This window comes from Oreochromis niloticus, linkage group LG5 (assembly GCF_001858045.2).
Source record: "Oreochromis niloticus isolate F11D_XX linkage group LG5, O_niloticus_UMD_NMBU, whole genome shotgun sequence".
Lineage (NCBI taxonomy): Eukaryota > Metazoa > Chordata > Actinopteri > Cichliformes > Cichlidae > Oreochromis > Oreochromis niloticus.
In genome coordinates this window covers 31,555,336-31,569,187 of record NC_031970.2, presented here as the reverse complement: position 1 = coordinate 31,569,187, position 13,852 = coordinate 31,555,336, and the positions used below count along the sequence as shown (strand labels likewise).

The 13,852-nt window shown below is 41.9% G+C and overlaps 1 protein-coding gene across 5 annotated transcripts in view; it reads left to right on the top strand.

Annotated features, from left to right (window-relative positions):
* sema3fb (sema domain, immunoglobulin domain (Ig), short basic domain, secreted, (semaphorin) 3Fb) overlaps positions 1 to 13,647 on the top strand; it is a 57,735-nt gene extending 44,088 nt beyond the window's left edge. For 2 of the 5 annotated variants that reach the window (XM_005450165.4, XM_003442731.5), the window contains 10 exons: positions 93 to 207; positions 5,125 to 5,194; positions 5,297 to 5,441; positions 5,669 to 5,891; positions 6,957 to 7,045; positions 7,171 to 7,212; positions 7,893 to 8,050; positions 8,420 to 8,487; positions 8,725 to 8,858; positions 10,774 to 13,647. In XM_005450165.4, coding sequence (XP_005450222.1) covers positions 93 to 207; positions 5,125 to 5,194; positions 5,297 to 5,441; positions 5,669 to 5,891; positions 6,957 to 7,045; positions 7,171 to 7,212; positions 7,893 to 8,050; positions 8,420 to 8,487; positions 8,725 to 8,858; positions 10,774 to 11,226 — 1,497 coding nt within the window. In that variant the 3' untranslated portion in view covers positions 11,227 to 13,647. Of the gene's footprint in view, positions 1 to 92; positions 208 to 5,124; positions 5,195 to 5,296; positions 5,442 to 5,668; positions 5,892 to 6,956; positions 7,046 to 7,170; positions 7,213 to 7,892; positions 8,051 to 8,395; positions 8,488 to 8,724; positions 8,859 to 10,773 lie in introns of all 5 variants that reach the window. The other 3 variants (XM_005450164.4, XM_005450162.4, XM_005450163.4) reach the window with 2 other exon arrangements.
* The last annotated feature ends 205 nt before the right edge of the window (positions 13,648 to 13,852 follow it).

Genomic DNA, 13,852 nt, shown 5'->3' with positions numbered 1-13,852 from the left:
TTAATCAGGAGGGGGTGGGGTGAGGGCTAATGAGGATGCAACTGATGGAGAAACTGTATTTTTGTATCCACCCCACTCTTCCCAAAAAATAGAATGACGACGGAGGTCATTGCTGTCTGGTCAACAAGTGGAGCACCTTCCTGAAGGCCAGGCTCATCTGCTCTGTGCCCGGGGCCGATGGCATGGAGACACACTTCGACGAGCTCAGTGAGTACAAAAGACTGTAAACCCGCATCGTGCTGTGTTTCTTTCCACTGTTTTTTGTTGATGTGGAAATGAGTAGGTTACATGGTGGGGGTGGGGTGATGTTTTATAGACTTCCTTGTCAATCAGATGTGCTGCAAGCACCGCAATGCCTTCTCTGTGGGCGGTGGTGCTCACTGCTTATTTTTCAGTTTACATCCTACACATTTGGGGCTGCTAACTCACAGTTATTTTTATTAGCAATTAGTCTGCAGATTAGCATCTCTATCAGCAGTGTAGCTGTGTGAATCAGAAAAACACATTTAAAAAAGTTAAAAAAAAAACATGTTTGGATCACCTTCCTAAATCTCACATAAGTCTTTTGGCACTTTTCAAGTAATATGAGGGAAGTCATTAACTCATGATTGAAATAGTTGGTGCACCTGATTTATTAAATCAACTTGCAATTGTTGTAATTGCTCTAATTACACATTGTACAAATTAAATGTGTGTGTAAATGTAGTTGTTTTGACACAGAAATTCCACTTTTTCACCAAAAAAAAGAAAAAAGTTAGCATTGCTTATGCATCTTCCCACAACTTTGGTTACACCCGACTTTTTGACAGAAGCCATACCTCTTCTTTGTGCAGTTAATCATTTTGACAGTGGGTATTGAATGGCAAAGGAAAAAAATGGCGTGACTGGATTTATTTGAGACATGCTCATTTTCATTTTCTGTCATGTACAATCGCAACTGAAATAGTGAGTAGACAATAGTTCTCTGCAGGGTTTGGTTCTATTGCAGCACCTGCCAAGAGTGCAAACACACCCACACACATCAGTCTTTGAACCATATGGTAGGCCCATTCACCGTATTGTAATAGGACTGACACCCATAACCCCACCACTGTAGTTGTCATTTACTTTCAAGATTTTTTTTAAAACAAAAGTAAGTGTGTGTGTCTGTGTGCATGTGCATGTGTGTGTGTGTGTGTGAGTGAGGAGGCGGCGGCCTGATGGTGGACGAATGGGGTCACCGAGCAGGAATGTCTGTGACTGTGAGACTATTAGACTGTCTGAGGGAAACTCGTCCTCTGTCTGTCACCACTGGTTGGAAATGGAGACAAAGACTGATAGGGGGCTTTTCTGTGTGCCTGCTGTTGCTTTTGAACTAATTTTAAGAAAGAACAGTGCTATACCATGATAGTTTTTTTTCTCTTCGTTGCAGTCCTTGCTTTTATCTTCACCTGGCTGCAGTTCAAAAACACCTATTTGTTTTTACTGGTGACATTTATTTTATACCTCTAAACAATTTGGAAAGTGACACTTGAAAACCCGGTGGCCTTTGTGTGTTGTGCAGCCTCTTCCCCACAAATCACAAGTGGGAATGAGCTGCCTTTGCAGTTACAAACAAGGCTTCTGTCTCTACCTAGTTCAGTCGGTGTTGACACAGACACTGTGCATTGTAGAGTGGTTCTGTGAGAGCCGGGGAGCTGTCAGTGTTTGGCGCCGATGATGAATCTTTTGGATATTGCTTGAATAAGGCTGTAAATGTGTAATGGAACAGGCTGGTGAATGAACAAGGACGGGCATGCCAGAGTAGCCCAGAGAGAAGGAACGGCTACACAAAGCAAGCATCCCTGCCAAGGACTCCTAGAGGAGACAATAAATGGGACACAATTTTTTCATGCAAATGGCATCACATTTACTGTCTAGTTTGAATGTTTGAAAAGCTCTTTAGCTGGAGAGTTAGTCTTTGCAGACAAAAGTGGCAATTTTAGGATGTTAAGAGGGACTTTAACTACTGAGCACAAGGGGATCATTGGGAAATACAACAAAATGTTGTCTTCCTAAAAGTTAGATGAGAACATTTGTGCAACTCTCATGCCGGCCCAATGAATATGACATCCACTTCTATAACAGGCATCTTCTATGATGGTAAAAAAGAAATAATAAAAAAGACAACAGGGAAAGTAACTAGCCTGCCCAAATATCCACTTACTAGAACCACTAAATACTAAACCCATCCATTTTCTTCAGTTTTCATGGGTCATGTAGACCCTGGACACCTCTCATCTGTTGCAGGGCTAACACAGAGAGACACCTATTCACGCTCACATTCACACCTACAGCCAACAGTTAACCTAACATGCAGGTCTTTGGGCTGTGGGAGGAAGCTGGAGTACCAGGAGATAACTCCTGCAGACACAGGGAGAACATGTAGTGTCCATTCAGAAAGGCCCAGCACCTTTTATTGTAGAGCTTGGAAAAAAAATCTAAAAATCTCAAGTAAATGAATAAGACTGTTACTATGAATAAAATAAAAATGTTCAAACTCTGCCGCACAGCTCTTTTAGTTAGGTGACTTCTCTACAGATCCAGTTGTTGTTATGTAATAAACTCAGATGAAAGACTCCTACAAACATCTGCAAGAAAGAAGAAAAACCCCCACAGTTCATTCAGTCCCTGTTAACATTTTGTCAGATCCAGATTTTATTTATGACTGCTGGACTGTATTATTAATGTCTTCCAGACAGGTTTGTGACTACAACATAAACATCTAAACAGTGTCTTTTTTGTGCTCTGTGTTGTTTATTTACCTATGTTGAGGCTACCTCTTGTGTGACATGAAATCTTATTGGGCCTCAAGTCTTTTTCCAAACATCCACTATCATGTCGAATAAAAGCAGCACTGTAACTGCGCATCTGAAAATGGCTTCAAGCCGGGACACGTTCTCAGTTCAGCTAGATATCCTTGAGTGAGGAGACTCTTAACCCTGCCATTCTCTAAGAGTCTCTAAAATATGAATGCATAACTTATTATTACCCTGTGTAAGTACCGTTCCATTTACTGAGGAGTTTTTTCAAACATCCAGAGCAGCTGTTGTCTTTGATGTAGAACGTTTTGGCAAATCACGTCTGAGACCTTGGGAGTTTTTGCAGTTGGAACATGTGACATTTTCTTTGCTCTGTCTTTCAGTTTGTACCTAAATGACCCACAATGATCTAAAATAGTGTTAACCATTATAAAGCTTCTATGTTTTATACAGGCAATGCTTTAAAACACATTTCTTATCAAGAAAAGCCAGAGAGCAAGAGGAAACCAGTGAAGGAGTGAGATATGCTAGAGAAGAATAGTAATTGTTCACTCAAACAGAAAACCTTTTCTTTTGTTTTGTTTCTTTTTTAAATAAAATTGGATGCGTGATGGCTGAGTTATTATTGCCAAGCGAAAATAAAAAGAGCTGGTTGTGGTATGTGGATTCTTTCCTAGTTGTTATTAACATGCTACATTCCCTGGAGCAAACCCGTCCCTGTCCTGTCAGACTAGCTTTTATTGGAAATCACGTAGCTTTTCTCCCCTGAAGCCTTGATCTGTTTTTAGCGACTGTATAGCTCTACTGTATGTTGGCCTCGGTGCTGTCTTGTCTACATGTGCACGCACTTGCATCTCGTTGCGTGAAAGTAAAACAGCACCAGCTGGGTGTCACGACAAGGATCATCTGCTGTGTGACACCCGTGACGGCCCATCGTGCTGTGAACGCGCTAAAGCCGTGACCGTTCCCTGCTCTGCCTCTGGCAGCTGTGGAAGATGGCGTGGCGATGCGGGTGTGTGGATGGGTGTGAAACTGGTAGCCACTCAAAAAGAAGGGCAAAGTGCCCGCTATCTTTGAGCTGTATCCTTTTCCTCCTGAGATGAGTTCACAGCTGCACGCAGTCCCCGGAGGAAGACTGTACAGCCTCGCTAATGTGGACAAGACCAAAACCCTGCAGTTCAGATTCAAAGATAGCTTATCTCACCCATGTATCATTCTATCTACATAGCAGTCTGACAGCTAATTTCTCATGCTGGTCTATATGGAACTGAGAGTGCATAAATCTTGACTGGTATAGCTTCTTCTATAGTTCACCCTATCTTCTTCCACGTTGCAAGCTCTAACAGCCACATTTGAAGATTTTCTCCCTTCCTTTTACTCCTGGTCATTTTCAGCTAGGTTGGGAGTGCATTCTCTTTTTCAAACTGAAGGCCATTTCCTAATGTAGACTGAATATGCCTCCTGGGACTGTTATTTAGGCCAGGTACTAAAGAGCAGAGAGGCTCATCACTAATCATGCATTTACTTCCTATTTGTTGCTGTCAGAGGCCTGGAGGTGAGCATCTATGATTTAAATACCTCTTAAACTGGCCTGAACGCATACTGTATGATGCAGTTCTCCTTTGGGAGAGAAGAGATATTTCCTTTCTCTAAAATTGGAAGACGTGAGCTATGGATGCTGGAAAAGGATAGAAAACCGTGTATAAATTTTACTGGGAAATCTCTCGGGGTTTAGCAATCCTCCAGTCTAGACTGTAGATATCCAGACTGTTTGCTTTCACAGCTTGACTTTAAATGCCTGTTTGGGACTTGGATTGCTTCATATGGGATGATTAGGTGATAGGTTATAATATTGTGGTTGCTAAAGTTCTTTGAAGCTGTAAAAAGCTCCTGCAGTTTTGTAAATACTACAGTAGATTAATTTCCTGCGTGTCATTTTATTTGATTATGCAAAGGCTGGATGTGTGAATGCATGCAATATAAGGCACCGGCACAGATTCTCCAGGTTTATGCAATAAAAAAATAACACATCATGTGCACTACTAACATGGATTTTATAGATGTCTCAATATCAACTATTGTAGCCATGCTTAAGCTGCTCAAATTCACACAAACACCTAATAATGCAGTTGTGTATTTTTTTAACACAAGCTGGTTGGTTTCAAATCCTGTAGCATGTACTGTTTGCTTGAAAGTTCATCTTTTTAGGGCATCAGTCCTTCCGGGGAGGCGTTGCCCCCCCACTAGCTGAGAGTGATTGGACTGACTGAAACAACTGTAAATATTAGTAAAGAAGAGCGCTTGCGCTTTGCACTGACATGACTTCTCTCTTTTTCCATCACAGGAGATGTTTACATACAACCAACACAGGATATAAAAAATCCTGTCATATATGGAGTCTTCTCTGTCTCTGGGTTAGTGCACCACACCAGATCCTGAGCAGGCTCTCTTTCTGCTTCTTTTTTAAGTTACCCTGTTTTTTTTTGTCTTTGGCTCACTTTGTGTTTCCTCCACAGCTCTGTGTTCAAAGGCTCGGCGGTTTGTGTGTACTCTATGGCTGACATCCGGATGGTCTTCAATGGCCCCTTTGCCCACAAGGAGGGACCTAATTACCAGTGGGTGGCCTACACCGGGAAGATACCCTACCCTCGACCCGGCACGGTGAGCTTCACCTCTCGCTGACCCTGCACATAAATCCCATGGCAAGCTGGCATAACAGTGCCTTCTATCTAACTTAAGAAACCACCCGAGTTAGATGCAAGCATCAGCATAAGCAAACCTAAAATACTACTGCAGGACAGGCTCCTCACCAGGCATTTTTTATTTATTCACATCAGTTTTTTAGGCTTGTGGTACTCATGCAGAGAATGTTAATGTTTCCCTTCCAGTGCCCCGGAGGTACGTTCACCCCCAACATGAAGTCCACTAAGGACTATCCAGATGAAGTGATTAACTTTATGAGGAATCACCCTGCCATGCACAACGCAGTGTACCCAGTGCACAAGCGCCCCCTGGTGGTTCGGACCAACGTGGACTATGAATTCACCACCATTACAGTGGACCAGGTGACAGCTGCAGACGGCAACTATGAAGTGCTCTTCTTAGGAACTGGTGAGTGCTTTCTAAAAGTGCAATAACTTTATGTGTTAGAAATGATCCGTGGAGCCAGCTCTCCATTTGTGGGTCATTTGTAACGAATGTGTATAAATGAAGTCAGTCTGAACCCGCGACCCCTTTGATTAGAGTCAGGGAATGGTGACTGACAGTGTCAGTGGGACACTGAATAATGAACAGAATGCCCCAGCCCCCTGGAAATAAATCTCATGTAAGTGGAGGGCTTGGCTCCCCTGCAATCATTTATCATTAGGAGAAAAGCATTCTTCCCCTTTTGTGCTTGAGTGGAACTTTAACCAATCAAAGGGTTTTTACCTCGCTGTCTTCTCATGAAGTAAACAACAGGAGATTTGTACCTGGAGGGCGGGGGTGGATCAGCAGCAGGGGTGAGGGGGGTGGGGCGGAGTAAAGCGGAGAAACAGAAAAGTAGGGAGGAAGGAGGGGTACAGTGAGCATACCCATCACCTTAATCTTGCCCACTGGTGTCAGAGAGATTTGTCTGTGAGCTTTTAATAAGGCCCCTGTGTGACAGCCGCCACAGCTCAGTATGCTGCCTTTACATGTCGTGTGCGACGCCTCCTAACCGGTTTCTTTGTGCGTCTGTGCATTATGAGGAAGAGACTAATGGGCCTGCGTGTGACGGCGGCCACTTTGGAGGAATGTGTGTCCTTTCAGCTGCTGTCAGAGGCAGCCTTTCAGTCCTGCACCGGGGCTAGAGCAGAAGTCATAATAAATCTCAGGTATCCCCTCTCACAGGAACTCTTTGTAGAACGTCTCACGGCATCCAAATGAATAGGTCAAGGCAAGAATGACGGGAAAGGTTTGTCATGGCGGCAGCAGTCAGTATTCCAAGGAGAACAGAGCTTCGTGTCACTGAGGGAACCAAAGAGAGCCGTGTGACAGAAACACAGAGTACAGTGCAGCCTGTTGATATGAGGATTATCGCCTGTTAAAGGTTGCTGAGAAAATAAAATGGAAATCCAAGGGCCCGTTGACAAGCGGCAGGGGTGTGAGGATGTCGGTGTGTAACTGACGTGTGTGTGTGTGTGTTGTGGTCCACAGACAAGGGAACGGTACAGAAAGTCATTGTGCTGCCTAGAGATGACCTTCAGACAGAGGAGCTGGTCCTGGAGGAAGTCGAGGTGTTCAAGGTCAGCTTTGATTGCGCTCTCTCTCTCTGGCACCCTCCTTTTTATTTCTGTTTTGCTATGTGTGTCTGTTGTGCTTAAATTGACTGTAACACACTGTGCTCCCCATTCTCATTTTCTACATCAAGGTCCCCACTCCTATAACTACAATGAAGATCTCGTCCAAAAGGGTAAGCCTGCCTGCACTAACTGATTTTCCTAACCTTTGCTCACACAGGAGAAAAAGAACCCGCCCTCCAAAGAAATTAATGATGTGATTCGAAAAAGGTCACAAGCTACATGCCTACAGCTGTATTCCCGTTATTTTTTCCCCCCTCCCTCATAATTCATAGAAAAGCCATAAGTCTGGGAGACAATGAAGAAAGAAAAGATGGAAAAGACATTAAAAGCTCCGTATTTTCTTTCAAAATGATTCAGATACTTGGCCTCTTCTGCACGTTATGACACGAGTCTGCAGACAGAGTTAGGATTACACAAAGCCTGCCAGACTGATGAATGTCAACAGCTGATCATAAAATTATGATGGCAACCTGATAGAGATGAGCTCAGTATTGCCCCCGATGATCCAGGGACTGCTGCTGTTTTAGTGCGGGATGGATGCTCATCACATCCAGCTGGGTTTAGGTCTTTATGTGAAAGAAAATAAACGCTGTCAAATTCACACAAATTATTCTGTTGCTTTAATGTCGGAATTTCAGCAGCATTTACATTGAAGTGTAGTTTTCTAAATATAGAGCACTTTTTAAAAAACATACCTGATGCGTGTGATTTGCAGTATTGGCCGCTGCTTGCTCACTTCAGTTGTCCTATAAAAGTCTAAATACCTCTCTCGCCCTCTTTCTTTCAACAGCAACAGCTGTATGTGTCATCTGCAGTGGGGCTGACCCAGTTGGCTCTGCATCGCTGTGACATGTACGGCGAGGCCTGCGCTGACTGCTGTCTGGCCAGAGATCCTTACTGCGCCTGGGATGGCAAGTCCTGCTCCCGTTACTCCGCCTCACAGAAAAGGTAAGCACCAACAGCGCTGTTAGCATGAGCTACGCTAACTTCATAACTAACTGACTGACCTAACGTGCGTGTTGAGTGATGCTCAGTTGAGATTGCCTGGATGGCTGAATGGCTGTTTTAGTGGCATTCCTAATCAGTTGTGTTCATGTCCCGGTCTTTGTGGCTGATAACACTAATAAATCATCTTCTTTTAACAAGTAAAAACACACAACACAGATGTTAAAGTAACATGACGATGGTTTGTAGTAATTCCAATGTGCATTGAGTACGTTACTGCATTTCTGTATTGTCAAACAGCTTTGAATGGCTTGCAGTTGCTTTATGATGTTTTTCTCTCCTTATTTGGCAATACTGGTCTGACCCATTTAGACGTAGCCGGAGGCAGGATGTCAAGTACGGGAACCCCATCCGCCAGTGCAGAGGCTTCAATTCCAAGGGTAAGACATGTGTTCCTGTGCCTCCTGGGTTGCTCTTACTTTATTAATAAATTTGGACAGTTGACATTTTGGCTCATTTTTGCTGCTAACTGTGTAACTGTATTCCAGCACCTGTTAAAGTAATTACAAAGGCAGGACTTTTTTTTTCTAATTTGCCACAACTGAGATTTTGGATCTTCGGAGCTCATGGTAATGAGTGTTTTGGTTGCCATGGAAATCTCTCTCTGTACCCTGCAGCCAGTAAGAACACTTTGGAGATGGTGCAGTATGGGGTGGAGGGGAGCAGTACCTTCCTGGAGTGTCAGGCCCGCTCTCCACACGCTCTCATCAAATGGCACGTGCAGAGGGATAACAGTGACCGCAGGAAAGAGGTGAGCGGCCTAACAGTGTGTTTCTCAAAGTTTCTGGTTATACAAGCAGATTATATTACAGGGTAGCTCACTCAAATACATAATTATCCATTTTTAATGTCACATAGACTTCCTGAAGCACTGAATTTGCTTGGATTTCCCTTCATTGGTAACACATGAGCATTTCCACAGATTTCCTTTTGGACATGCTCACCACAATGTTTAATTTCTTCACTATGTTGTTGTGGAGAAGAGGAGAGATTTATGTGCAGTGTGACACATTTGAAAAATAACTCTAGTGTAATTTCCTCTTGATTATCTGTTAACGTGATTAAGTGTTTTGGGCTGTGATTGAACGATGCCTGATTTCTTGCACAGGCCTCCAGCTGTCCTGAGGCACAGAGAGAAGGACACATAAAGGGGAGCTGTGAAAAAAAGCTCTCTGTTGTGATATACAACCCTCAGGATCTAGTTAAAGTTTTATTGTGAAGCTATGTAATGTTGCTGCCTCTCTTTTATTGACTATTCTGTTGGATGGTGTCTGTTCCCAAAAGCAGAGCAGTCTTTGCTGCTGGGGAACAAAAAAAAGAAGAAAAAAAAAAGCTCCCCTTAGCCAATCAGATTTCTATATGCAGATATACATACAGATGTAGTTAAAGTGTATTCGGAGAGGTTCATTCACAATTTTTGCTGGCTTTGTTTTCTTTTTACCTCATGACCAGGATTAATGGTGAAGACACCTGATATAAAAATACAAACAGTGAAGCTCAGATTAAATGCTGGAACAAATAAATAGGATCAGCTTCACACATTCAGCCTGAAGTGCAAAAGGGAGAAATGCAATTAATAACGCAATTAAATCAATAAGATATCATGTCTGTTGTACATGATAGACTCAGCATATCATAATGGATCATTTCCACCTGTTACATTTTAAAGGATAAGACCTGTTTCTATAAATATTTGATAAAAGTCTATATTTAGTTATGCTGAGAGTATCAAATACTCAATTTTATACTTATTAGTCCCAGGAAGATGAGTTTGCTGTTATTATGTGACACTATAACATGCTTTCAAATTTAAGCGTCTTCATTTCTGCTGATTATCTTAAAACCTAAAACTAGCACATTAATAGCACTACCTCCAGCAGTCGCAGAGGTTTGGAGCAATAGATGGAGATCAAATTGTTCGATATACGGATATGAACATACCTACTGTCTCCCATTGGTTTGTTGACTGCTGTTTTGAAGCCTTTCTAATTTTGGCCTGTATGATTATTGTTATCAGCTAAGGCTAGCAGGCTTTATTAGAAAACTTAGTGTATTGATTTTGCTAAGTAACAGACAAACATAAAACAAGAATTTTGCCCAACAAAGCCAGTGCATAGACTCATTTTTTCATTGTAAGAAAAATTGTTTCACACTCAAAAGATCCGGTTTAGTGACTTGAAGTAACCGAGGTGAAGCCTGGCAGACAGCTAACAGCCTAGTCTGCACCTGTAACTGAAAAAGACCCAGATGATGCAAAACTTTAGGTTTTCAAAGAATTTTAATTTCATTTAATAAAATTTTTTTTTAAAAAAAAGCTAAGCTCCAAAGGCGACTCACTTTTGTAGACAACCTCAAGTGGCCACTGCACTTTTTGGCACTTGGCCATGTCGCTACTCCTACAAATGAGACAATTAGACATGTAAGTAACACGAGGGAACGCCTGAATGGAAAAAAATTAAGCTACAGTTATTAATGAAACAAAAGAATTATAACTACAAATGACACAATCTAGATGATGTTGGCTACATCTACTTAAACATGGTACATAAACAAAACCTCATTAAGATATATGTAGCACTATTTTTGTGAACCAAGTAAATACACATGTATCTTTGCACAGGTTATCGCACTACTTTTGCTAATGGACCGTAATCCTTCCTTTGCAGATGCGCTCAGACGGTCGGATTTTGAAGACAGAACAAGGTCTGCTCGTGCGATCTCTGCAGCCCTCTGACTCTGGCTTGTACCAATGCACGGCCACAGAAAAGAATTTCAAACACACGCTGATCAAGCTGCAGTTGGTGGTGTTGTCAAGCCGGGCTGTCAACAATGCACTGGTGGAGGGCGGTGCAGGTTTGATGGCATCTTCTTTCCACTCCGGCAGCACGCAGTGGACCCCCAGCGCAGGCCAGTACAAGGACCTGCTGACCATCCTGAGCCAGCCAGAGATGAGCCTGATTAATCAGTACTGCCAGGACTACTGGCAGTTTGGTGACCCGCTGCTGGGCCCCCTTAAGGCCAAAGACCTGAAAGAGCTCAAGGAGCAGAAGAAGCCCCGCAACCGCCGACATCACAGGGACGGGGAGGAGGAAAGGGAGCAGCAGGGAGTAGAGACATGAGGAGCCCGACTTTGTGTCTGAAGCACCCCCCTCAAACCCACCCCCAAACACAACCTTCCCCCACTCCATGAAAACTGGGAGCGACTCAATGAAAGTAGCAGCGTGAAAAAAAAAATCCACAAACCGGAAAAAAAAAAGCTGAGAAACTGAAAAAAGGCTTACGAGTAAACCCCACTACACCCAATACATCCATTCAAACAGTAAGATATATGATACACAGTATTTATTGTAGGTTGTATATAGTATCATTCTGTGGATTTCTTTGTACTTACAGAAAAAAAACATGCTCTTTGTGTATAGGTACCTTTGGGGCAAATATTGTTATTATTGATATTGTTAATTTTATTGTTGCTGTTACTGTCATTACAAAACTCATCTGCCAGCATCGTATGACTTTGGCAACTCTTTGAAACGTGTTATGAGGCTCGTAAGCTGTTAGGGTAGAGCTACAGGCAGCTCTGAGTAACGGGGAATTGAGCTACCTGACGGGAGGTGACGGGATCTCTGTTGTTTTTTTGGTTTTTTTTGCTTGGTTTGACTCAGTACCGGGAGTTTTGTATTTGCGGACACTGCAGGAACACCTGTGATGCACGCTCCCTGTGGCTGCACGCAGACAGAGACTTCAAATTGCAAGGGGACCACTGACTTATGGTCCCGGTCATTGTGGAGAAACAGTATTTTCTCCATAGGAACCCAGACTTACAGAAGACTACTCGAATATTATCAAAGTTGTAATTGGGTCATTTTACAGGAATCTTGTGCTTGCCCTTTGTTTTTGTTTTTTTCTTCTATTTTCTTCTTGGAGGACGGATTGTAAAATATGTGCAGCACCACTGCTACACGCCAGCACAGACACTGATCATGCTGAAAATGATTTTCATTTGTTTAGCAGTGATAACAATCTTACTGTACTCTACTCTCAGTAACCTGCAGTTTCTTCTGGCAATGAATCCAAGTTTTTTTTTTTTAAGTAAACAAAGCAAAAATCAGATCAGTTATGTTGGAAATCTATTAATAAAAATACTTTTTCTTCCCGATGCAAACCTCCTTTGAACTGAGACCGAGGTGCAATACGGGGTTGAGGATTTTGCACATTGGGCATTATTCTTTTACATTTCAGGGGACATTGGCTGGGGCCATATGCAACAAGCACACTCGGGCATGGCACAATTGTGGAAGAAACAATTGCAGTGCGTGATGAGGAAAGTGCCCGGATCAGGCAGCAGTTGTTAGCAGTTCTTGGCACACAAGACATCTTTTTTTTTCTTTTTTCTCTTTGACATTCATGTGTGGAAAAAAAAGTAATCGCCCGTATACACAACAGAGCATTGTAACAATGTTGTGACACTAACCAAAATATTGAATATTGGGAAGCTGGCTTTCATTGTGTGCATGAACCTGTATTTGTACTGTAATTCTGAGATAATAAGATAGTGTGTGGTTGTTTTGGTTTTTTTCTTCTGTTTTTTTTTCCATCTCTGTGGGTGTACAGTGCAGTCTGACCAACGTAACTACAGCAAAATGGGGAAAATAAATGCTTTAAAGATGCTGTCATTTCAGATATTCCCTGTAAAAAGCACGATACATCTTTTTATTGACATCGTTATAGATCTTGTCAAAGTGTAAAGTAAAATTATGTTGCTCATAAGTTTGGATAGGGTATATGTGTGAGAGTCATTTAAATGGGAATAGAAAGCAAGCGTCATATTAATTACACAGAGCCTCTATTAGACAGTTCTGGTAAAAACGTTGATACAGCACATCTACAGGAAGTAAAACTATTGGAGTCTCCTCTGTAAAAAAAAAAAAAATGTCCAAAAGAATTGGAACAAGTTTAAGATATATTATTTTCATATTACTTTAACATTAAGGGGCTTCTGATATATCTTCTTTTTAGGCAGTGTGAAAGTCAGTGTGGATGCCTCGGGGAAGATGCATCTATAATTCATACATGGGTAACCGTATCTGCTCCTTAATTTGGGATCTGTCTGTATTCCCAGGAATCAATCAAAGCTCCTGATCGTCTTGTTTAAATGAGATCGGGGCCTGAAGACGAAATATGAAAAAAATGCAAAGAAAGGTTGTACAATTTTTGTTGAGTATTTCTGTTTTTTTTAAAGTGTCTTTAGTTTTTGAGTGTTTTGTTTGTTTTGTATGTTTTTTCTTTCTGCATCATCCAGACTTTATGAAAAAAATAAGCAAAAAAAAGAAAATGCACAAAGGTGATGTTATTGTAATGACTCGTGTAAATTACTCTTATCCTCCCTTTCCATTGTTGTTGCTGACTAATAAATTAAAGCTCTATATTTTATAAGAATGGAATGCTCCCCCCCTTCATTGTGATTCGCTTGATGCTGAATGTTTTCCATGTTCTGCCTAGAACCCTCTGGATCCTTGGAATAAAGTTGTACCTGTAAAAGAGATATGTATGCACATTTCTATAAAATGTACGCAATGCATTTGAGTTTGCAATGAAGCTGCTATAATGAAAGGACATAGGAGTACATTTGTTCTCTGTTTATATCTGTGCATCTGTACCTCGGGGCCTAATAAGTATGGATTATGCAAGTTCCTAATCCGCATCGGTTAATATGTCCAGGCTTGATCAGTACTTAAAGGCTCATTA